This window comes from Heteronotia binoei, chromosome 1 (assembly GCF_032191835.1).
Source record: "Heteronotia binoei isolate CCM8104 ecotype False Entrance Well chromosome 1, APGP_CSIRO_Hbin_v1, whole genome shotgun sequence".
Classification (NCBI taxonomy): domain Eukaryota; kingdom Metazoa; phylum Chordata; class Lepidosauria; order Squamata; family Gekkonidae; genus Heteronotia; species Heteronotia binoei.
Window position 1 is genome coordinate 248,835,393 of NC_083223.1, and position 22,594 is coordinate 248,857,986.

At 47.2% G+C, this 22,594-nt stretch overlaps 1 protein-coding gene across 1 annotated transcript in view; it reads left to right on the top strand.

The window, feature by feature from the left end:
* Positions 1 to 893: 893 nt before the first annotated feature.
* LOC132580597 (actin-related protein 2-like) overlaps positions 894 to 22,594 on the top strand; it is a 30,611-nt gene continuing 8,910 nt past the window's right edge. Inside the window, exons 1-5 of the mRNA XM_060251534.1 lie at positions 894 to 1,088; positions 11,666 to 11,776; positions 18,350 to 18,565; positions 19,932 to 20,004; positions 21,340 to 21,476. Coding sequence (XP_060107517.1) covers positions 1,041 to 1,088; positions 11,666 to 11,776; positions 18,350 to 18,565; positions 19,932 to 20,004; positions 21,340 to 21,476 — 585 coding nt within the window. The 5' untranslated portion in view covers positions 894 to 1,040. The remainder of the gene's footprint in view (positions 1,089 to 11,665; positions 11,777 to 18,349; positions 18,566 to 19,931; positions 20,005 to 21,339; positions 21,477 to 22,594) is intronic.

Below are 22,594 nucleotides of genomic sequence, written 5' to 3' on the forward strand. Positions count from 1 at the left end.
TTTCCTGTTAAAATAAAACCAAAATCAAGATCTTATAAAGTGTGTGTGTGTGTGTGTGTGAATGTGAGAAGATCTCTGCATTACAAATGTGAACAACACACTATTTGCACATTGATTCTCAGACAAGGAATCCTGGGAATTGTAGTTCTGTGAGCTCTACTAAAATTATTTGCATCTCCAGGAAACTACAATTCCTAGTATACTTTGAAGTAAACATTGACAATTTTAAACATAATACATATACAAACTGTGTACAGTGTCCACTTAATTTTTCTTTATAAATGTGTTAATCTTCACATCATGTTCAATGCATGTACAGCTCAATGTGAGATCCAGACTCTAGGTTTATCCAGGTCCTGAGCCTCAGTTCTTTGTCAAATGAACCCATGCTGGCTTTTTCTTGCACACAGATGTACACACCTAGATACAGGATGTCAGTAGGTTCACTGTAACGTGTAAACTGGCCTTATTATGAGTCAAGCTCTTGGAGTAGGAAGTTCAGGGATGACTACTCAGACTGGCATCACCTATCCAGGTGGTCTCAGGATCTTTCACATTACCTGCTTTCCGATATAGATATTTAACTGGAGTTGCTGGGGATCGAACCTGGGACCTTTTGCATGCAAAGCAGATGCTCTGCCACTGAACCTGTCATTGTTTCTTCCTTTTCCCCGTCCCTTTCTTCGGAGCTGTATCACTCCATCCACTTGTATGAGAAGACAAGGGTCCGTCTAGCATTCAAACGTTCTCAAGAGCATTTGGCAGCCGAGGTCGTCTCAGCAAGGGGACCCTCCGCTCTGTTTCTCTGAGTCCTCCCCTGGCCCTTTTCGGTCCCTCCCTGCTTGCCTGCCTCTCTCGCTCTTTCTCCCAGCCCAGGATGTTGCATCACGGCCGGGGCTTGGCTCCCTCCCAGCTCCGGCGCCTGCTCGCAGCACCAGCCCAGCCCCAAGGCCGGGCGGCGGCGCTTCCTGCCGGGCCAGCACTAGAGGGAAGCTGCGAACCCGCGACCCGGCGGCGGAGGCGGCGGCAGTAGCACCACCATGGACAGCCAAGGCCGCCGCGTGGTGGTGTGCGACAACGGCACCGGGGTGAGCCTGCACGGCCGGGGGCGGCCTGGCTGCGGGGCTGGGGCGGGTGAAGAAACCAGTGCAAGGCGCTGGCCGGGATGGGGCGGGTGTGAGCTGCGACCGGAGCGCGGCTTGGAGTGGCCGAGGGGGCCCAAGGAGCGTGCAGGATTGTTGCCCGGGCTGCAACAAGCTGGAGCCTCGGAGCCGCTTTCCACCCCCCCTCCTTTCCCCAGCGAGGCCTCGGTTCCGTCCGAGGATGTCAGAGGCAGGAAGTTCCCGGTTCGAATCTCTCCTGTGCAGTTAGGTGGCCTTAAGCGAGCTGCTGTCGTCCAGCCCTGCTGCACTTGTGGCGTGTGTGTACGTGCGCGTTTGGGGAGAGTTCCCCACTGAAAAGAATGGCCTGTTACAATCTGATAGACATGACACCAAAGCCAAAGGAGCTGGAAAGGAAAATAAGTCAATTCGGGTGCCAGATAATTGAACATTTCAGAACACTGGATTATGATGGTGATGATTGTCTCTGATCATGAACAGAGGGCCTGTGAGAAATCACAGTTGGCTGCATAATGTATCTAGCAGGGTGTGACAGGCGTTTGGAAACACAAGACTCATCTTCTCTCTTAAAAGAAATTCTGGTATTTTAATCAGAGTTTAGCTTATACTCCAGTGCTTTCTTAGTTTCCCTGGATCAGCTCAGGTGTGTGGGACCCTCAGTTAACACTGCAGGGAGGATTCATGCTCACAATCTAATGATGTCTTGTATGTATGAAAACAGCCAATTGAGCAGAAATTTAACAGAGCATTAAAAGCAGAAATGCTTTTCGGTAGTTCCTTTTTTTGTGCAGTTCAGTTATATTTATTCAGTCCGTTAGACATAGAAATGAAAATATGTAGTAAATATTCCAAAAGTGCAAAATAAGAGTTGATGATGTGCAAAGTGATGTATATATATATATGCAGTCCTTTCTCAGTTTCTGCTCCCTAGGATTCCAGAAATTATTTGAAGGTGTTGCATCAAACCTTTTGCATGTAGGGTAAATACTTCTTGTGCTCTGTAGACAAGATCATACTCCACACCAGTTAATCTACTCCTGATTATACTTGAATTAGAATTTGTAGGGAGTTGCATAAGCCAGCACAGTTGATTCATTCAGATCAACGTTTAACCCAGGGATGTTGAACTCGTTTGTTATGAGGGCCGGATTTGACATCAATAAGACCTTGTTGGGCCAGGCCATGTGTGTACTTTAAACTTTTAAAGGACAGAGACAAACACAAGTCAATTTTTAATAAACTGGAAATGAAACATGCTTAAAACATTAACTCACGTTGGTCTTAAAGGTGCTTTATTTGTATCTCTCCCATGGGATCCAGGGAACTGAGCAAAGGAAGCTCTGGCTCTTTCCTTCCTTCCCCAGGGGACCTGGAGGGGGAGGAGCATCAGCCAGTGGAAGGAAGAGAGGCTTGGCTCAGTAGATCTGCTGTGCAATTGAGAGAGCCTGGCAGAGCAAGCTATCCCTCCCCCCCCTTCCTCCCCAAGGGAGGAGCCTCAGCCAATGGAGAAAGTAGAGGCTTTCCTGTGTAGCTCCTGTGCAATCGAGCAAGCCTGGCAAAGCAAGCTGTGATGCAGAAGGAAGCAAGAGAGAGGAAGAAGGAAGCAGACAAACCAGTTGCTTGGGGGCCTGATAGGAACCCTCTGGGGCCCTAATTTGGTCCCCGAGCTGCATGTTTGATACCCTTGGTTTAACCAATTGGCTTTATTCACAGTCTCCCATTAGGGTTTTCAACATAGTGTCTGTGGATGCCATGGCACCTGCAGACCCCTTACCTGGAATCCGCCAAGCGTTTTTAGAAAGTGTTCATGGAGCATTTGCCCAGCAGAGCTTCTCATTGGCCATTGGAGATCTGCTTGTCTGTGCAGAGCTTTTAAAAAGTTGCTTTCAGCAGCAGCTGCCACTGCAGTACAAGGATCCTCACTGTGGGACTGAAGATAACTGGTCTGTAAGAAAGGAAATCTTTTTAAACGTTACTTTTTCAAAGGCATACTTGTTAAACAGAGCTTCCCCCACCCCCAGCCCCTTTCAATGCATGTCAATAGATGAAATAGAAATTCTGATCTGCATTACTGTTTGTTAGTAGAAAAATGAGGGTGGGGAATTAGTTATTCCAGGTTAACTGAGAGACACTGCACAGATATCTTGTGTGTATGAAGCCCATACTAACCAAAAACATTTATTTATTTATTTTTTATTTATTTGAAATTTATATCCCGCCCTTCCCACGAATGGCTCAGGGCGGCTTCCAACAATTAATCAAACATAAAATTTAAACAATTTCAAGTATAAAACAATTAAATATTTAAACAGTTAAAACTTTAAAACAGAATATTTCAATTTCCTGTAAACAGATGGCTGGCCAGTTACATCAGTTGTCATCCTAGCTAGGTATAGGCTAGCCGGAAGAGGGTCGTCTTACAGGCCCTGCGGAACTGCGCCAAGTCCCGCAGGGCCCTCACCTCTTCCGGCAGCTGATTCCACCCTACGGGGGCCATAACGGAGAAAGCCCTTTCTCTGGTGGCTTTCAGACGGGCTTCTTTTGGCCCGGGGATAGTGAGGAGATTTTGTGTTCCTGACCTCAGTGCTAGGGTTGCCAAGTCCAATTCAAGAAATATCTGGGGACTTTGGGGGTGGAGCCAGGAGACTTTGGGGGTGGAGCCAGGAGACATTAGGGGTGGAGCCAAGATCAAGGCTGTGACAATTGAACTCCATAATTGAACTCCAAAGGGAGTTCTGGTCATAACATTTAAAGGGACTGCACTCTTTTTAACTGCCTTCCTTCCATTTTAAGTAATGGAGAATGGAAGCACCTTCTTTTAGGGCTCTTAGAATTGGACCCCTTGGTTCAATCTTTTTGAAACTGGGGGGAGTTTAAGGAGAGGCACCAGCTGCTATGCCAAAAATTTGGTGCATCTACCTCAAAAAACAGGTGCCCCCAAGCCCCAGATACCCATAGATCGATTCTCCATTATACCCATTATACTCCATTATGGGAACCAGTCTCCACAGGGCATAATACAATGCCCAGCAGACATTTCCCTCCTCCCCCCTTTCTCATAGCCTTGAAGCAGGGGATGGTCCTCCAAACCAGGAGATCCCCTGCCCTCAACTGGGGATTGGCAACCCTACATTTCTTCCAGGGGAAACCAATCTCTATAGTCTGGAGATGGGAGTTCTCCAGGTCACACCTGGAGTTAGGCAACCCTATAAGAACCATACCACTGCAGTCTTGTTCCACCTATACTGGCTCTCAGTTTCCTTCCAGGGCCAATCAAATGTGCTGGTATTGATCTTTAAAGCCCTATATGACATGAGGCCAGTATGCCTTAAGGACTGTTTATTCCCACGCAAATCCCACGCAAGTTGAATAATCACACAAGTAGCTGTGTCTCTCTTATTTAAGGGGAAAGGGTACTGACTCAGCCTCTGTTTTATTAAAATATGTAACTTTGGAAAATTATTACAGTTGGTTATACAGCATGTGCTTATGCAGTAGCAGGAGAATAAGTTAGCAGGATGCAGCCTGTGAAACAACAATAGTCTGTGGGTCATGGGTGGAAAACTAATCCTTTCATAGAAATCAAACAAGAACAAACAAATATGCTACACCTTCATTCTCTGACATGAATATATTTAGAGTATACTATGCCCTAAGTATTTACTTCACTGAGACACCCCCCCCCCAAAAAAGGGGGGGGAGATCTGCATCTAAAGGCTGTGGAAACATAACTGATAATTGATGGCCTCACCTCACCTATGCTAGGTGCTTGACTGCACAAATTCTATTTAAGCCAATTGGGGGGGAAATAAAAAGAAAACAGCTTATTTACCTCATTACCTTTCTCTTTTAAGTTCCAGAACACAAGGGACAGCTCCAGGAAGCTGCCCTCAGAAGGTGGCACCAAAGGGAATGTAAACATTTTAAATGGACAGCTAGATCCATTTAAAGGATAAGAAAAAGCTGGGGGAGGGAGTGGTCAGCTAGGGAAGCCGAAAGAGTGGGAGGGTGGTGGAAAACAGCGTCCCAAAACGTCAAAAAGAGGCTTCTAACAGGGAGGGGAAAGAAAACAAGAGCCTCTGTGCTGCCGGGATGGAAGGGCAGACAAGAAAAACGGATTCTGACCGATGGGCAGAAAAAGCCAGGCACGGAAATGCAGGACTGCCAAAAAAACAAACGGGGGGGGGGGGGCTCTCATTACACACGAAGGATGGCTGAGATTGAGGGAACGCGATTTTGGAGGAGGTTAATAAAGAGTTTTAAAGGGGGAAGACACAAATTGCAAGCATGAAGAGGGGCCCGTGAGCAAGGCGAACGGGATGAATGCACCTCAGCTGCTTTCCCTTCCCTTCCGTGCTGCCGTTACCTTACTCCTGGGTCATCAGCTGAGATTTTCCCCTGGTTTCCCCCCCCCCCCCCTCTCTTTTAAAGGGTTTTTTTAAAAAATGTGTAATGCTCCCCCCCCCTTCCTTTCCTCCCCCGAGGCCACAAGCAGAGATACATCAAAGGGAATTGAACTATTCCAGGGAAGTGGTCGGCACAGCAGAGCTTGGCCCGGCAAGCCTGACAGGAGATCTAGAAAGCAGCCGTGACAGCGCAGCTGGGCCCTGCAAGCCAGGCTGGCAACTGGGGCTCGGGTAAGTGACTGCTGCAGGGAGGCTCAGCCGGCAAGCCCGCTCTACGACCTGGGCTCTGGGAACTGGCTGCTACAGCGCGGCTGGGCTCCGTGAGCCTGGCAAGCAGCTGCTTATAGGGAGGCTTGGTGCTGCGAGTCTGCCCTGCACCTTGGACTCTGGGAAGCGACCGCTGCGGCGACGTTCGGCCCTCAAGCCTGCCCTGCAACTTGTGCTCTTTGAAGTGCCTGTGAGGCTCGGTGTTGCGAGCCCGCCTTGGGCCCCGGGCTCTGGAAACTGCTGCAGCTGTGAGGCTCGGCGCTGCAAGCCTGCCCTGCACCCTGGGTTTTGGAAAGCGGCCGCGAGGCTGGGTCCTGCGAGCCTGCCCTGCGCCCTGGGAAGCGACCACGAAGCTCGGTGCTGCGAGTCTGCCCTGGCCCCGCGCTCTAAGAAGAGGCTGTGGCTGCGAGGCTTGGCCCTGCGAGCCCGTCCTGCGCCCCGGGCTTTGGAAAGTGGTCGCGAGGCTCGACCCTGCAAGCCCGCCCATCCAGCCGCTGGGCTCGACGCCCCCGGCCCTGCGATCGGAGGGGCAAGAAGATGACCCCGGGCCCAGGGGGAAGCCGGGCAGCGGGGGGAGCCAAGGGTCCTGAAGGGGGAGTCCCCGCAGGGAGGGAGGCAGAGGCCCTCGGAGAGAGTGCGAAGGAGGCTCCGACTCCCAGGTGAAATTGGGACAAAATTGGCACAAGACGGAGGCAGGAGCAGCAGCGACTTGGGCGGCGGGCGAGAAAGTGGTGTCGGGGATAGACGAGCCCCCTGCGGGTGCCAAGGCAGCGCTGCGGCTGGGCAAAGGAGCGCTCGGAGAGGGAGGCAGGAGCAGCAGCACTTGGGCAGCAGGGCGCTGGCGGCGGGCAAGAAAGGGGGCGAGGAGGACGAAGCGGGGGGCTTGAAGAGCTTGGCGAACATGGTGCCAAGGTCCAGCACGGTCACTTTTATGGTGTTGCCCGCCCAGGGAGGCTGCTGCCGCCGCCACAGGGTCTTTTTCTGGCCGCCCTCTGGCAAAGCGCCTTCTTTCCGCTGTGGCACAAGAGGCGACTGACGGACGGCCGCAGAGAGAGTGTGGCAGCCTGGGGGGGGAAGGGCCGCCATTCCCCCCCGCTTTCCGGATTTTTTGCGAGCGGGGGGAGAAGGCGCCAAATCGGGGGTCCCCCGCCCAGGCGGGGGATTTGGGAAGCCTACTCAGTGCTCTCTGGGGAACATGTGGGGAGAGACGGTCCTTCAGGTAGGCAGGTCCCAGGCCATAAAACATGCAGTGGAATCAGGCCTGCAGATCAGGGTGTGGAGTGGAGGGTGTATAATGTGGACCACAGGGTGCATAATGTGGAAGTTCACCTGGCATTTCCACTTTTCTATGTGTGAGAGAATTTTTTGTTGTTCTAACTTTTGGAAGGTGGGTGCCACATCTCTAGGGCAAAATCTAAGAGTAGGGAGATATTGAGTATACATTATTAGCAGCAATAAGAAGTTGATGAATACATGCACATGAATTGATTCTGGGTAGGTGCCTTTGGATTGATTTATTTTTAGTGTGGCAAAGCAGACAGACATCGAGGTGGGAAAGACTATGCTGTAGAGAGCTGATGGGAAGAACACCCAAAGGGACAGCTATGGCTCAGCACACCATCCACTTTTTAGACAGCTCCCTGGTTAAAATGCTGCATGCATTCACAAGATATGCGTACAGCACTGAAATCCAGTGACAAAGTGGCATCGCAGCAATTGCACACAGGTGCATCTGGGTTGGAATTGTTTCCTGTTGACATGTCAATCAGCATATGGAATGATCTTGCCATCTAAATTTTTCATTGCTCGGAAGCTGCATTTCAGCATATGTTAAATAGTACAAGATTCCACCCATCTGTGTATTGCATGAGAAGGTTTAAATGCAGATTACATGCTAATTCAATCTTATTTTTTATTTATTTACATTCTTGCTCGGCTGCGTCTCTGCTAATAGTTTCCAAGGCGGTGCACATTTACTAAAACTGTCAAAACATAAAATGAAACATAATATGAAGCTAAAAAGGAATCCGTAAAACTAAAAAGAAATCTGTAAAACACAACAGCAGATCCAGTTGACCATAAAAATAACATCAATAAAACAGAATGCTTTATTTGCCTTTTGCAAGTTAGCCAAATAAAATATCAACAAATTTTAAAAAGAGAGTAGAAATTAAATGAAAGCTATTTGAAAGGAAACAGGTTTTCACTTGGCAGTGAAAAATGTCCAGAAAGGTGGCAGGGAATGGGGGAGAGCATTCTAAAGCTGGTGGGGGGCTGTCACCAAAAAGTCCCTTGTGGTTACCTACCTTGCCTTCAAAAGTAAGTGGATGTGAGGAAGTCAAATGCAGTGGGTTTGGTATGGTCTTTATGGGAATAAGCAATCCTGGCCCTGGCCTCAAGACAGGAGAACTATTTAAGCAGCTTTGGGTGCCAACTGGGGAGAAAGGTTTTCTTTCTTTCTTTTTGCCATCAAGTCACAGCTAATTAGGGTTGCCAGCCTCCAGGTGGGGCCTAGAGATCTCCTGCTTTTACAACTGATCTCCAGCTGGCAGAGATCAGCTTCCCTGGAGAAAATGGCTGCTTTGAAGGGTGGACTCTATGGCATTGTATCATGCTGAGGCCCCTCCCCTCCCCAAACTCTGCTGTCTTCTGGATCCACCCCCAAAGTGTTCAGGTATTTTCCAACAAAGACTTGGCAACCCTACAGCCAATTTATGGTGGCAACTTCATAGCGTTTTCAAGGCGAAAGACAACCCTGTTCTTCCTTGGTGGTCTTCCATCCAAGAACTGCCCAGGACTGACCCTGCTTAGCTTCCTGATGAGATCAGGCTAGCCTGGGGCATACAGCTGAGGACATAAATGAAGCAAAAAAATAAACAACACGTTAAGGAGCCCTGAGTTTAGCGTCTTTGTTACTGATCCGGATTCTAGTCCAGTAGCACCCTAAAGACCAACAAGGTTTCCAGGGTATAAACGTCCGGGAATCAAAGTGTGTCCGACGAAGGGGGCTTTGACTCTCCAAAGCTTAAGTCTTGTTGGTCTGAAGTGCTCCTGGACTTGAATCTTGCTCTTCTCCTGCAGGCCTGCACAGCTACCCACCTGAAACTGCCTTTGTTATGGTGTGTGACTAATTCTCTGGCTGCACACGTGTCACTCGCAGGGTCTGTTGGGGTGTGTTGAAATGTGACTTTCTGGGCAATATTTCCAATGGCCATGAGCCTTGCGCTGTGACTTTGACAGTGTTCTGGAGCACGGCTCTGTAGGCGAAGCCACCCCCTTGCGTTCTTGCAGATTTCCACGGCTTTTTTGTTCCCAGATTTCTGGCTGAACATGACTCACAGAAGCTGGCTGTGAGGGCTGTGGGTGGGGAGAAGGCTTGTTCTGTGATTCACCAATGTTTGATTTAGTTTATGTAAAGAAGAGAGAAAGCGAGGGATGGTATTGGAGCTTAAGCTTGCTAGTAGGACCTCTCTCCCACACACCCCGGAAGAGTTTTCTCTACCCCCAAAATACTGGGTGCTAGTTAGGGGGTAAAAGGCCTTTGGAATCTCTGACCTTTTAGTTTTATGATGCTGGCTTTGATGGAAGAGATTCTCACTGTAAACTAATGCTTGCCTGAAACCAAGACATGTTTGTCTTCCCACCCACCCCTTCTGTAAGGAAAATGCAGTGGCGAAAGATTCCAGTGGGGCTGATGTGGCAACTGAAGCTAGCTGTAGATAGCGAAGATCAGCAGGGACAAAAGCATGTTACCAAATATGCACAGTTTTTGGTTCCCAAAGTGTGCATGTTTCTGAACCCGCAGGCTGCAAGCCGCTTCCTTCTTGCTGGCCTGTTTGTTCCATTACCGTGAGTCACTGCTAGCAATTTCGCTTCCTGTTTCTCCACTTCCTCTTGCTGCTCTGTTTCTTCAGTCTGGTTTGAGGGCAGATCTTCTGGCTGACTGTGTGTATATGATAGTGGTAGCAGGGTCCATATTGGGCAGGGCTTGTTCCACTCCCATACCAGTCCCTCTCAGTGCTCCTTGGCAAGCTACAGGCCATTCCATCCTTGTGCAGAGGAGCACAAAACAGAACTGTGATTCAGCTCAGAGGCAAATTGTCCAGCTAGATCCACATAGCCCAGCATTCAGGGGCCCACTTCTCATTTAGACTGTCATCCTGTGCTTGAGCTGTATCACTTCAGACTGCAAGAGTGATGGATTGCACCTCCATTTAAAAAAGGAAAGCAAAAAATCCCTGTACATAAAAAAAACAGAAAGCTTCTAGATTAGCTTTTTCCTTGACACACTAAGTTTTCTAAGTGCAAGGATGCTTTTGTATGGAGGGACATTCTGTTATAGGCCCTGCCTGAAATAATCCAGCCTGAGGCCCAGTTTGAATTGGATTTAGGAGATGCCAGCCGGGTACATCTGGGAGTTTACTGAGCTTTGAATCCTTGCTTTCAGTTTCATCTCTGTTATGTGATGGCTGTAAGGAAACCAACTACCCCCCAATCAAAAAATCTGCACTGCATGCTACTGTTGGCCTACCTTACAGGTCTGTTGTAACAACTGAAGTTAGAGAATGTCAGCGAAGTGCTTTCAGTGATTAAAAATTGCTGGATTAAAAGGCTGAGAAGGCTGACTGCATAACCTTGGACCAGTCACTGTCAGTGTAACCTACTTCACAGGGTAGCTGCTGTTGTTAGGATAATGTGGAGATGGGAAGAATGCTACTGTAAGCTCCTCTCCCACAGGAGAGAAAAGCAGGGTATAAATAAATAGTGCAACAGCTAGATTAGCAGAGGCTGGGTTGGGTCCTGCCCCAAATTTCCACAAATGGAGATGAGGATGATTTTTGCTGACTCCCCCTCGTGCTGCCATGGGTCCTTTGCACACACACCCCTCACCCCCAGGAGCAGCATTTCAGGATGTATTTTTGGCTGCAGTAGAAACAGGGAAGGTAGGATGGCCAACTCTGAGTTGGGAGATTCCTGGAGATTTGGGGATATAGAGCATCAAGAAAGAGCTCCACAAGGATGCAGTGACATAGACCCCAACCTCCAGAGCTGCCATTTTTTCCAGGGGAATGGATCGCTGTACTTTGGATATCAGTTGATAATCCCAGGAGATCTCCAGTCCCCAGCTGGAAGTTGCAAAAAAAAAAAAAATCAGCTGAGGGCAAACCGTCAATGTTTCATAAATATAACAACCATTTGTGAGAACCCTTCCGTCAGCAAGGAGTGAGCAATATGCCCTTTAAACTTTGACAGGATTTAGGGGTGCCAACAAATGTAGCCATTTGACTTGCAAAGTAATATCGAAATGCAAAGTACACTGGACAAGCATCTCATTGGCTTCAGGAATTAGTCTTCATCTAGGTCCACCTTAGAAATATGCACTTTATGGACTTTGTTGAACCAGACTTTGACCTTTTGTGGACGAATGGACAATTGACATTTATCTGTTGTGTCGGAATCTTTATGTTTGGCTTCCTGCTTTTGTATCTTTCAGAAAGTGTTACACCTGCGTGTGCTCCCCAGTTTTTTGAGATTACCACAGGCTTTGATTATTAGCATCTTACTGTCTTCTATTATGTTATTCAGTATTAAATTGGTGGTTGTTATATTTATGAAACATTGAGGGTTTATCCTCAGCTGATTTTTGCGGCTTCTGTGCTGAGAGTTCCATTTTTTTTCTTCCTCAGCTGAAGGTTGGCAACTCTGCTGGGAGGTGAGAGAGTCCTGCTCCACAGATAGACGTCTCTTCCATCTCTAGAAATTTACTACAGGATCCAAGCTTGCGCTTCTACATGCATGATTTATCTCTCCCCTATTGCCAGTTTTTTTCCCCTTATTGTCTTTTACATATTTTCTTTCCCTCTTTTCCAGTTTGTTAAATGTGGCTATGCTGGCTCGAACTTCCCCGAACATATTTTCCCAGCCCTGGTGGGACGTCCCATCATCCGTTCCACTGCCAAAGTTGGGAACATTGAGATCAAGGTGAGTGGTGTCAATAGGGGTGGGGGCAGAGCTCAGATTAGAGTTTGGGGCATGTGGGAAGGCAGTATTAAAGAATAAAGAGGAATCTGGCTGTCTCTGCAAATCTTTAACACTCTTGGGGGGGGGGGAATCCAAACCAAAAGAAAACTCTTACACTATACAGTTCTTGTATTTTTTTGGAGGAAGTTAAATGCGGCTGCCTGATTCACATGAAATGATAGAGAACAACACTGTGGACTTTTGCAGGGGTTATCCAAGAAGATGGTCCATAGCTCTGTTCTCTTTATGAATGTTTGAAGCTGCCTTTAAACAAATCAGACCATTGGCCCATCCAAGCTATTATTGTCTACATTAATGGGTGGTAGTCTCTGTGACGTCAGACAGGGAAGGCTCTTTGTCAACACTTGTTGTTTCGCTGAGATCCTATGAATTGGAGATGCCAGGGAACGAACCTGGGACTTTCTGTATGCAGGCTAGGCAGCCTAAGTGTTCTGTCACATGGCCAGGGCTTTTTTTGCATATTAGGCCACACACTCCTAATGTAGCCAGTCCTCCTGGATTCTCAATACAGGGCTCTCAATACAGGGCCTACTATAAGTTCCAGGAGGATTGGCTACATTAGGGGTGTGTGGCCTAATATGCAAAGGGATTCCTGCTACAAAAAAAGCCCTGCACACGGCTATAGTCCCTCCCTCCCAAAAAGAGTCATGGTCAGGAAGGATTTGAACAATCTGCTTTCTGGTTTAACAACTAGCCTCCCTTCTGTATGAGTTAGTGTTTGGTCCAACTAGTCTGGAATTCTTCAGAGGTTCTTCTTGGATCCCAGGTTGCATACGCAGAGGCAAGAGAGGAGTGACAGTGTGTACATATAGCTGTCTTACACTGAGTCAGACTTTGCTTTTCAGATCAGTATTGTCTACAGCAGTGTTTCCCATTTGCAGGGTCGTGACCCGGTACCGGGCCACGGAAGCCTCACTCCCAGGTCACTCCCAGGTCACAAGAAAAGCCAAAGCTAGCTCCGCTCCCAGCAAAGCTAGCCCCGCCCCATCTCTGTGTTGTGCAGAAAGGAGCTGGGCTGCCTCTCCTTCCTTCTCCCTTGCTCTTAGTGTTTGAGAGAAAAGCTAACATCCACTGGCACTTTAGACCCATGAAGTGTTCTTCAAGGTATGAGCTTTCATGTGCCTTGCGGTATGTTCTTTTGGGGAGATTTCCCCGGGAGGCCTGGACGGCAAAGAAGGGTGTGTGTGTTTTTTTCAGCTGGGAGGGGCGGGGAGTGGGCATTCCGGTAGCTATTTTTTTTTTTTTACCAAATGACCCCTGGGCAGAATTTTTGCCGGCTGGGGTCATCTGATGGTGAGGAAGGCTTTTTTTTCCTTTGCCCCCCCTTTCTTTCCCTCCCTGCAAGTGATGCTCTGTCTGTATTCTTGGTGCTGGGAGGGGGGGAAGCAACAGTGGGAGGGCTTCTATTGCCCTGGCCCCACTGGTGGGCATTCTGGTGCTTTTGGGGCATTGTATGAGAGAAATTTGGACTGGATAGTCCACTGGCCTGATCCAACATGGCTTCTCTTATGTTTATGTTTTTTCTTTCCATGTCTTTCTTTTCTTTTCTTTTCTTTTCCTTCCATTTCTTTCTTTCTTTCTTTCTTTCTTTCTTTCTTTCTTTCTTTCTTTCTTTCTTTCTTTCTTTCTTTCTTTCTTTCTTTTCTTTCTTTCTTTCTCTTTCCTTCCTTCCTTCCTTCCTTCCTTCCTTCCTTCCTTCCTTCCTTCCTTCCTTCCTTCCTTCCTTTTTTACTGGATGAAACTTTTCTGTTTATCATACTGTTGTGGCAGACATAGGAGCTGGCACCCCCAGTTGTAGCCAGGTCGCCTTCTATGAGATTTCTGTGTGAGTGAGTGAGAGTAAGAGGTGTGGGCAGAAAGAGATTATTGGAGATTACTGCGGTATATCTCAACAGCAGTGGAAGAGATGGTACTATGAACTTGGCACCATTCTACTGGTCCTGCTTTTAACAGCTGTCTGACACCAAAATTAAACTCCTCCTGTAAATATTAAAAAGGATGAAAGTAGTTCACTGGCTAAGTAACTGCACAACAGGTTGCTTTTAAAGGCATGGGAAACACAGCCAGTAAAAAGCTTCAAGGCCCTCATAAATATCCTTTTTGGGATAACTGCAGAAAAGCTTGTATGAACTTCATATAACTTGAAATTAATTCATTAATTGCAATACAATTCTCTGCTACCTTTCACAGCAATTTCCCCGTGTTTCAACCAAAGAAAAGTATGAAAAATAGCTGTCGAAAGTTTTTGTTGAAACCAAGCAAGCTTGGTTGTAGCTTGAGGCAGGGTTCCAGTAGTAGCAGCCGAAGGTAAGGCCTACTAAATGTGTCAGCTTATTTTGAGGTAGAGCAGCTGCCAGGGCCCAGTGTGGGTGGTACACAGTGCTGGCATCCCTGATGGCAGTGGCAACAGCACTCCCAATTGCATACACTGGCCAATGCTGTTGAGGAAGGGGTGTGTAGGTGGTGCAGGCAATTGAACATGGGCATTAGGAGTGCTTGCAAGCTGGAGAAGAATACACAAACAGATAGGTGCATGCAGGTGTGGGGGTGAAAAGAGAGGACTTCCCACTTTCCACTCCCATTTTGGCTCAGCATGAGTTTCAGAAAGATTTTTCTGAAAATGAATTTATTTCCGAAGAAGAGGCAGGTTTGGGGGAGTGCCCTGGAAGTGACATCACAGGAAAAGGTGGAGTTTTGGTTCAGTGTGCCCCAGAAGTGACATCACTTGGTCCTTGACACCACAGGAAATGACATGATTCCTGTCTCTCGGCTCCACCCCCAAAGTCTCCTGGCTCCACCCCCAAATTTAGTGGGCCACGAAGGAGAAGTGTAAAAATAACTGGGCCACGGGAAAGAAAAGTTTGGGAAACCCTGGTCTACAGGGAATGGCAGCAGCTTTCCAGAGTCTTTCATATCACCTGATCCTTTTAATTGGAGATGACAAGAATTGACCTTCTGCATGCAAAGTAGATGCTCTTCTACCAAGTCACAGCCCTGGCTACATTGGGGAGATGGAAGTCTGAGCTTTTGTCCTCCAGCTCTGGATCCATCTAGTTGCTGATCAAAGGTCGCAGGCACAGCCCTTTCATGCCGACGGTGCAGAGACATGACTGTAGCATCCCCCTTTCCCTACCAAGTTTCCTGTTGCAAGCACCAACCCACCTATTACAGAAGTCATTTCACAGCCTTCTGTACAGTGCACTTATTTGTCCTGCAATAGCCCTGTCTTCCTGTGATCTACAACCCACATTTTTGTTTGTTAAAGAAATATAAGGAAATTAACTGTCCTACAATGTTATCAGCGGTTCAAAATATAGCCAAGCGACTGCAGAAGGTGAATAGGCAAGGCTGTGCACTGCATGATGCTTCATTGTTCGTGCACATTCATTTGCCCGGTATTCACTAGAGGCCAGAAGCATTCAGCTACCCACTCAGATTTAATTTCATGGAGGAGGGAGCTGAACCCTGAAAAATGTCAATGCTGGGAGTTCACTCACACACAAAATGTTAAGCAGCCATCTACAGAATGCAAAGCTAGGGGCAGGGGAGGGACAGTTCATTTCCATTGACAAGTACTAGGAAAATAAGACACCTCTCTGTTAAACAGAAGACTTGATCTGGGTGACCCAGGCTTGCCCAATCTTGGAAGTTAAGCAGGGTTGGCCCTGGTTAATATTTGGATGGGAGACCACTAAGAAATTCCAGGGCAGGGCCATAGCCAGGATGTTTTGTTTGGGGAAGCCAGGGGGCTACTGAAAGGCAGGGGGGGAGGTGGCCCTGGCCTCCTCTTTCTCTCTCCCTTCTCTTCAGCGCCTAATGGCTTTGCAAGGCTGCCGGCAAGCTGCTGAAATATTCATTGGAAACCCTCCCCCCCCCGCTTGGAGGAGTAGGAGGGGGATGCTGACTGGGGGCACCTTCCTCATGGGCAGCCCCAACACACAGCAGGCCCCACTTTCAGAGGCCTTTTTTGATTGGGGGTGAGGTTGGATTTGGCCCATTCCGTGGGAAGTCAGAGGTGCCAAGTGGTGGGGCCCAGACACCTGCACTGGTGTTTAATTGGTGGTGTCAGGACCATGTGGGCCCCACTGAAGTTACGGGCCTGTTCCAAGGTTGCTATGCAGAGGAAGGCATGGCAAACCACTTTGTTAGTCTCTTGCTTTGAAAACCCTACAAGGTCACCAGAAGATGGCTGTGACTTGATGGCTGTTTCTACCACCACCACCACCACCACTGTTAAATAGCAGTGGTTAGAGTGTTTGTGCCAGCAACTGGAGATTCTGGGACTTCTGTTTGCAAAGTATATGTTTTACAACTGAATTGGCTGTCCAGTTGTATTGTATGCACTGGGATGGGGGGATTCTCCTTTTTTTTCCAAGAAGAAGAACCATGCCCATTGAAAACATGGGGAGGCTATCCTAGAGTTCTCCTGCTTTCTAGGAAAGAAGCAACCACTTTCTCTGTACTGATTCTAGAGAGATAGACAGAAGTCCAGCAGCACCTTACAGGCTAATATTTTTTTATTCCAGCAGAAGCGTTCATCAAACAGAGCTCACTTCGTTCGTGTGGATTAATGAAGTGTATGTCCATAACAGAAATACACACCCACCCACACGCACTTTGATGCATCTGATGAAGTTAGTTCTGACTCACAAACGCTTATGCTGCAGTAAATAAATAAATCTAGTCTTAAGGTGCTCCTGGATTTCTGTTTGGTTCCTCTGCAGTAGAAATGCATTTGCAGTCGGCCCTGCTCCCTGCACAAGTCAGGCAAACAGATAAGAAGGGGCACCGTTCCACATTGCTCTTAGAAGAATCTTCTTTGTTCAGCCATGGAACTTCCCTCTCAGAGCTGAGTGGCAAAAGTTCTTCTGTCACGTGATAACTTTTTCCTAAGGTCTTGCTCATGCTGGAAAAGTGGGCGGAAATGAACAAGATGCAAATTAACAAGGATAAGTGCCAAGTTCTACATCTCGGTTGAGAAACACACATACTGGGTAGGAGGATACACTTCTGGGTAGCAGTGTATGTGAACAAGATCTTTGGGGTATGAGTGGGACTATAAATTAAATATGAGCAGCCAGTGTGATGCAGCGACAAAAAAGGCAAATACGATCTTGGGGTGTATCAACAGAAGCATAACATCCAGATTGCAAGATGTCATAGTTCAGCTGTATACTACAATAGTCAGGCCACACCTGGAGTATTGTGTGCAGTTCTGGAAGGCTCACTTCAGGAAAGATGTGGACAAAATGGAGCAGGTGCATAGGAGAACGAGGATGATCAAGGGCCTGGAGAACAAGCCCTATGAGGAAGGCTGAGAGACTTGGGAATGTTCAGTCTGGAGAAGTGGAGCTTGAGGGGGGATATGATTGCTCTCTGTAAGTATTTGAAGGGCTGTCACTTAGAGGAGGGCAGGGAGCTGTTCCTGTTGGCAGCAGAGGAGAGGACTCATAGTAGTAGGTTTAAAATAAGGATGGGAAGGTATCGACTAGATATTAGGGAAAACTTTTTTACAGTAAGAGTAGTTCAACAGTGGAATCAGCTACTGAGGGAGGTGGTGCCAGTCTTTAAGCAGCGGCTGGACAAACACTTGTCAGGGATGCTCTCGACTGATCCTGCATTGAGCAGAGGTTGGACTAGATGAACTGTGTTTTTAATCTGTGCAATTTGAAAGACATCATACAATCATAAAGCTGAAAGGGGCCATAGAGGCCCTCCTGCTCGATGCAAGTTCACTCTAAAGCATCCCTGACAAATGTTTGTCCAGCTGCTGCTTGGAGACTGCCAGTGAGGGGGAGCTCATCACCTCTAGGCAGCCACTTCCACTGCTGAACTACTCTTCAACATTTTCATAATATCCAGCCAGTACCTTTCTTCTTGTAATTTAAACCCAGTTATGCAAGTCCTATCCTTTCGCGGCCAACAGGAACAGCTCCCTGTCCTATTCTGGCAACCTTTCAAATACTTAAAGAAAGCAATCATGCCCCCCCCCCCCCCGGTCTCCTCTTCTGCAGACTGAACATTCCCAAGTCCCTCAGGCTTTCCTCACAGGGCTTGGTCTCCAGGCTCCCGAGCATCCTTGTTAATTGAATGGTTATTTTGTTTATCCTTGCAACCTGGTGTTGAATTGTTAGCCGCCTTAAGTCTAGGGAGATAAGGTGGACTATAAACATTTTTTAAAAAAAATACATATGCATAGACAAGGGCCGCTGCAGCTGAATGTGCAAGTCACTGCTCAGAGATAGTCAAGCCTCCAAATCCTATGTTATGGAAACTCCTGGAAACTCACCCACAGTAGGATTACAAGCTGCATTCTGGTCACATGGGCATTAAAAAGCAGTCATTGTGAATGTTCCCCTGGCTTTTGATCGCATGGGTTCTGAAATACAAGAATGTCCCCCCTCCCCTCCCCTGCTGCCTTGAAGGACTATATTTTGCAAAGTGCAGAAGCCATGCAGGCTGGAGCAGTAAAATGTAACTTTAAACTTATATTTTGATACCTTGTCTGCCCAGGACCTGATGGTGGGTGATGAGGCCAGTGAGCTGCGCTCCATGTTGGAGGTGAACTATCCTATGGAGAATGGGATTGTGCGCAACTGGGATGACATGAAGTATTTGTGGGACTACACCTTTGGTCCGGAGAAACTCAATGTTGACCCCCGCAACTGCAAGATCCTCCTCACGGAGCCTCCCATGAACCCTATCAAGAACCGGGAGAAGATCATTGAGGTTGGGGAAGGAGGGGGAAGGGGAAATACAAGCAGAGGAGCTGGGAGAGGATATCAGAGAGAGACAGTTGGGTGTGTGGGAGTGTGGTAACAGGATCATGCAGTAGATTTCATCTGGGTATCAGTTTTCATGGGGGAGACAATTAGTTGAGTTACCTAGACTGATTGAAGTCAGTCTCCAGAAAGTAAGTCCTAAGCAGAAAAGCAGATTGGTAAAAATTGGAGATGGCAGAAGCCAACCCAAGCTGACAAATAGGCTGAGAGTTGTGTGGAAGGCAGTTCTCAGTTGGGGTACTTTTTCTCCGAGGAAGAGAAAATACAAGGGGCTTCCAGTCAGTCCGAAGGCCAGTAATGGCATGTGGAACATGTAGCTGAACTATGAAAGGTGGAGGAGATTCTAACCCTTCTAAGACCTGATTCACACACGTGGGAGAATAAGGTTGTATTCATAATGAGGTGGCAGGAGCCCTAAGAATGGACTGAAGTGGTACAGTTAGGCTTGCCAATTCCCAGGTCCCAGCGGGGGTTCTTCTGCTTTCCCAGGCTCCTTCCTACCCCCAGTCAGCTGGCTGGCGGGGGGAAGCCCCGCCCCCAAAGCCACCACGTGACTTTCCCCCTCCGGAGGCTCCAGTCTCCGATTGGAAAGGCTTCCTCTTGGGATGGTGTGTCTGTGTTACTTGGAAGAAGTTGGCTGCAACTTGTGAGTAGAGAAGCCAATCCCTCACTTCAGAGTCACCAGAAACCTGGGGGGGGGGGGACGTCTGCTGAGCACTTCATTATTCCCTATGTTCGATTCTCATAGGGTATAATGGGGAATTGATCTGGAGGTTTCGGGGGCTCTGGGGGAGCTGTTGTTTGAGGTAGAGGCACCAAATTTTCAATATAGTATCTAGTGCCTCTCCCCAAAGTACCCCCCAAGTTTTAAAATGAGTGGACCAGGGGGTCCAATTCTATGAGCCCCAAAAAAGGTGCCCCTATCCTTCATTATTTCCTATGGAAGGAAGACATTTTAAAAGGTGTGCTGTCCCTTTAAATGTGATGGCCAGAACTCCCTTGGAGTTTAATTATGCTTGTCACACACTTGTTCCTGGCTCTGCCCCCAATGTCTCCTGGCTCCACTCCCAAAGTCCCCAGATATTTCTTGAATTGGACTTGGCAACCCTAGGTATAGTCTTCCACATTCTGCTGTCTCATTCTCTTTCATGTGTAATCTAGGCCTAAAATGATGATAAGGGCCTAATCTTGTAGAGGAAGACCTAGGAAGGGGGGTTGTAATAACAGCTTTGAAACAGTGTGCTTGGGAAAGTTGCAGTGGGGAAACCAGTCCTTCATGCAGCACTAACTGAAGGTTTTTCTTTATGACTCAGGTGATGTTTGAGACCTATCAATTTGAGGGTGTTTATATAGCAATCCAAGCAGTGTTGACACTCTATGCTCAGGGTAAGTTAGGGCTGGAGGGGAGGGGAGGGTGGAGAATTTGCCATTGGTTTGCCTGATTCACTTCCTCATTTTGTGGCACTTAAAAAAAAAACAACCTACAGCTGGTGTAGTGTGGTCAGAATGCCTGATTAGGATCAAAGAGGACATAGGTTCAAATCTCTGTTGAGTCACAAAGCTAATAGGTAACCGTGGGCCTCCCTCTCTCTTTCAGCCTATTTTACCTCACAGGATTATTGCGAGGATACAGTGGAGGAGAGAAGAAACATGCACACTGATCTAAACTTCTTGGAGGAAGAGTGGGATAAAAATGTAATAGATAAGTTCTATCAAGATAGGGCAGTTCTATCAACAGCTGTGAAGAAAATAACACCCCCCCCCCGCCAATGGCGTCAGATGACAGAAGAGAAAGAGAGCCAATCAGGGGTCAGCTGAGTCCTAGAGCTGACCTGGTTGAGAACTTGCAGAGGATTATGATGGGTCTGTCTATTCTGTTGAGCGTCTTCAGAGTAGTTGGTATTCCAGAACACCATCGGAATAAGTGGACTATGTCTAGTTCATGGTTGCCCATTATTGAAATAAGAAAGTCAGATACCTCAGCAGTTCTAGTACAAAGCCTACCACAAAGTCATCTATCCCCTAAAAAGAGAACTTGTGTAATGGCTGCGAAATTATCTGGTCTGATTGTTGGCTTTACTAGGAACCAACAGGCTTAACCCAGGTACTGTCATTCCCTCCCATCTGTAATACAAAGATAAAAATAATGAACTACTTCGCAGGATTATTTTAGGAATTGTAAGTGCCTTGAACACTTATTTTCTAAATGCAATTATTCATTCACTTAGTTTGTAGTCCACTTTTCTCCTTGGAACTGCAGGTAGATAACAGAATTAGAAAACAATGGAAGTAAGACTGTTTTTAAAATCTGCCTAAGGAGAAAAAGTGACCTTACTCCTTCTTTCCTGGTAATCAGCCACAGCAAAAATAAATAAATAAAAATCCATCCAGACTGTTCTTTTCTCCAAGTTGGTTAAGAACATAAGAAAAGCCTTGGTGCATCTGACCAATGGTCCATATAGTCCAGCATTCTATCTCACACATTGACCTCTGGAGGGCCAACAACAGGGCATAGAGACTGAGGCCTACCCCTGATGTTGCCTTCTGGCTCTGGGATTCAGCGGTTTAATGCCTCTGAACATGGAGGTTCCCCTCAGTCAATGTGGCTAGTAGTCTTTGATAGACTTGGCAATCATATTCACAGGTAGGACACAAAATTAATCTATGCACCCCGGGGGATATCTGCAGTACAGTAGAGCCTCAATGTGCTTCCTTTTCCAGGTCTCCTCACCGGTGTGGTGGTGGACTCCGGGGATGGCGTGACACACATCTGCCCTGTTTATGAGGGCTTCTCCTTGCCCCATCTCACCCGTCGGCTGGACATTGCAGGGCGTGACATCACACGCTACCTCATCAAGGTGAGATACGTAGGTCTGTAGTCAGTCTGTAGCCTCCTTGGGTTGGGGTTGCCCCATCTACAGGTGGGAACCATCAAGGAACAGAAAGCTCAAGTGTCTACAACTATGTTAGTATCTATAAGCTGTCAGTACTATAAACATATATAGTTACTTCCACATTAGGTAATTTTGCATTGTTTGCTCATTCCTTCTCTGCAGTTTCATGCAAGCAGAATTGAACTAGCAATATGGACAAGATCCTACTGTATGTTTACTGGGAAGTGAGTCTCAGTCAGCAAAGTTGTCGTTTCTCTCTGGAATTAATTTTACAGCCTATTTATGTGATTGGCCATGGTATTTGTGTAATTAATTAACAGTTCTTGGAAGAAGGTGGTAAACCAAAGTGATTGTTCTTTTTTTTAAAGTTTGTAATTGCATAGTTATATATCTAATACAGAATAGGGCCATACAATGTGGATCCACAAAATAAAACGGGGATTTTGCTACAAACTTGAAGGAAGTCCCAGATTTGCAGAAAAATTTGAGGTCTAACAAAATACATTTGGGGGATTTACCTGCTTCCCAGAATAATAGAAACAACACCTGTCACATTAAGAAAAGAATGCCCACTGAGGTCTCAGTGGCCATTTCAAAGGTTGCTGGGTAGCAGAGACAATATTGCTGCGCCTTCTAGGCCTTGGTTTCTGTAAAGCAAATCTGGCAGCCAGCTCTGCATAACTAAACCTAGCCTGACCTTGTGCAACTCAGCCAGCGTTTTCCCAGGGAGAGGCTGCCAGGAGGAGGAAGAGCTTAAGATGGAAGTGGGGTGGATAGGTATGTTGGCTGGTGGATGGGAAGAAGACAAGGAAGCAGGGAAAGGGGCAGCTACAGAGGCTTTCCAGGAAGGGAAATAAGAAATAGTGGGTGAAGGGGATACAGGAGAATTGAGATGCTCTCTGCAAGTCCTTGAGGGCCCCTCACTTATGAGATTATAATAATAGAAATAAAATAATAATGACCAATCACTGTGACTACAAGGACAAATACAATAATTTCAGTACCTCCACCATCATCCTTAAGGAATAAGAGCTAACAGCTCATCTGAACAGGAAATAATCAGGTTGTAAAACAAATTGGAA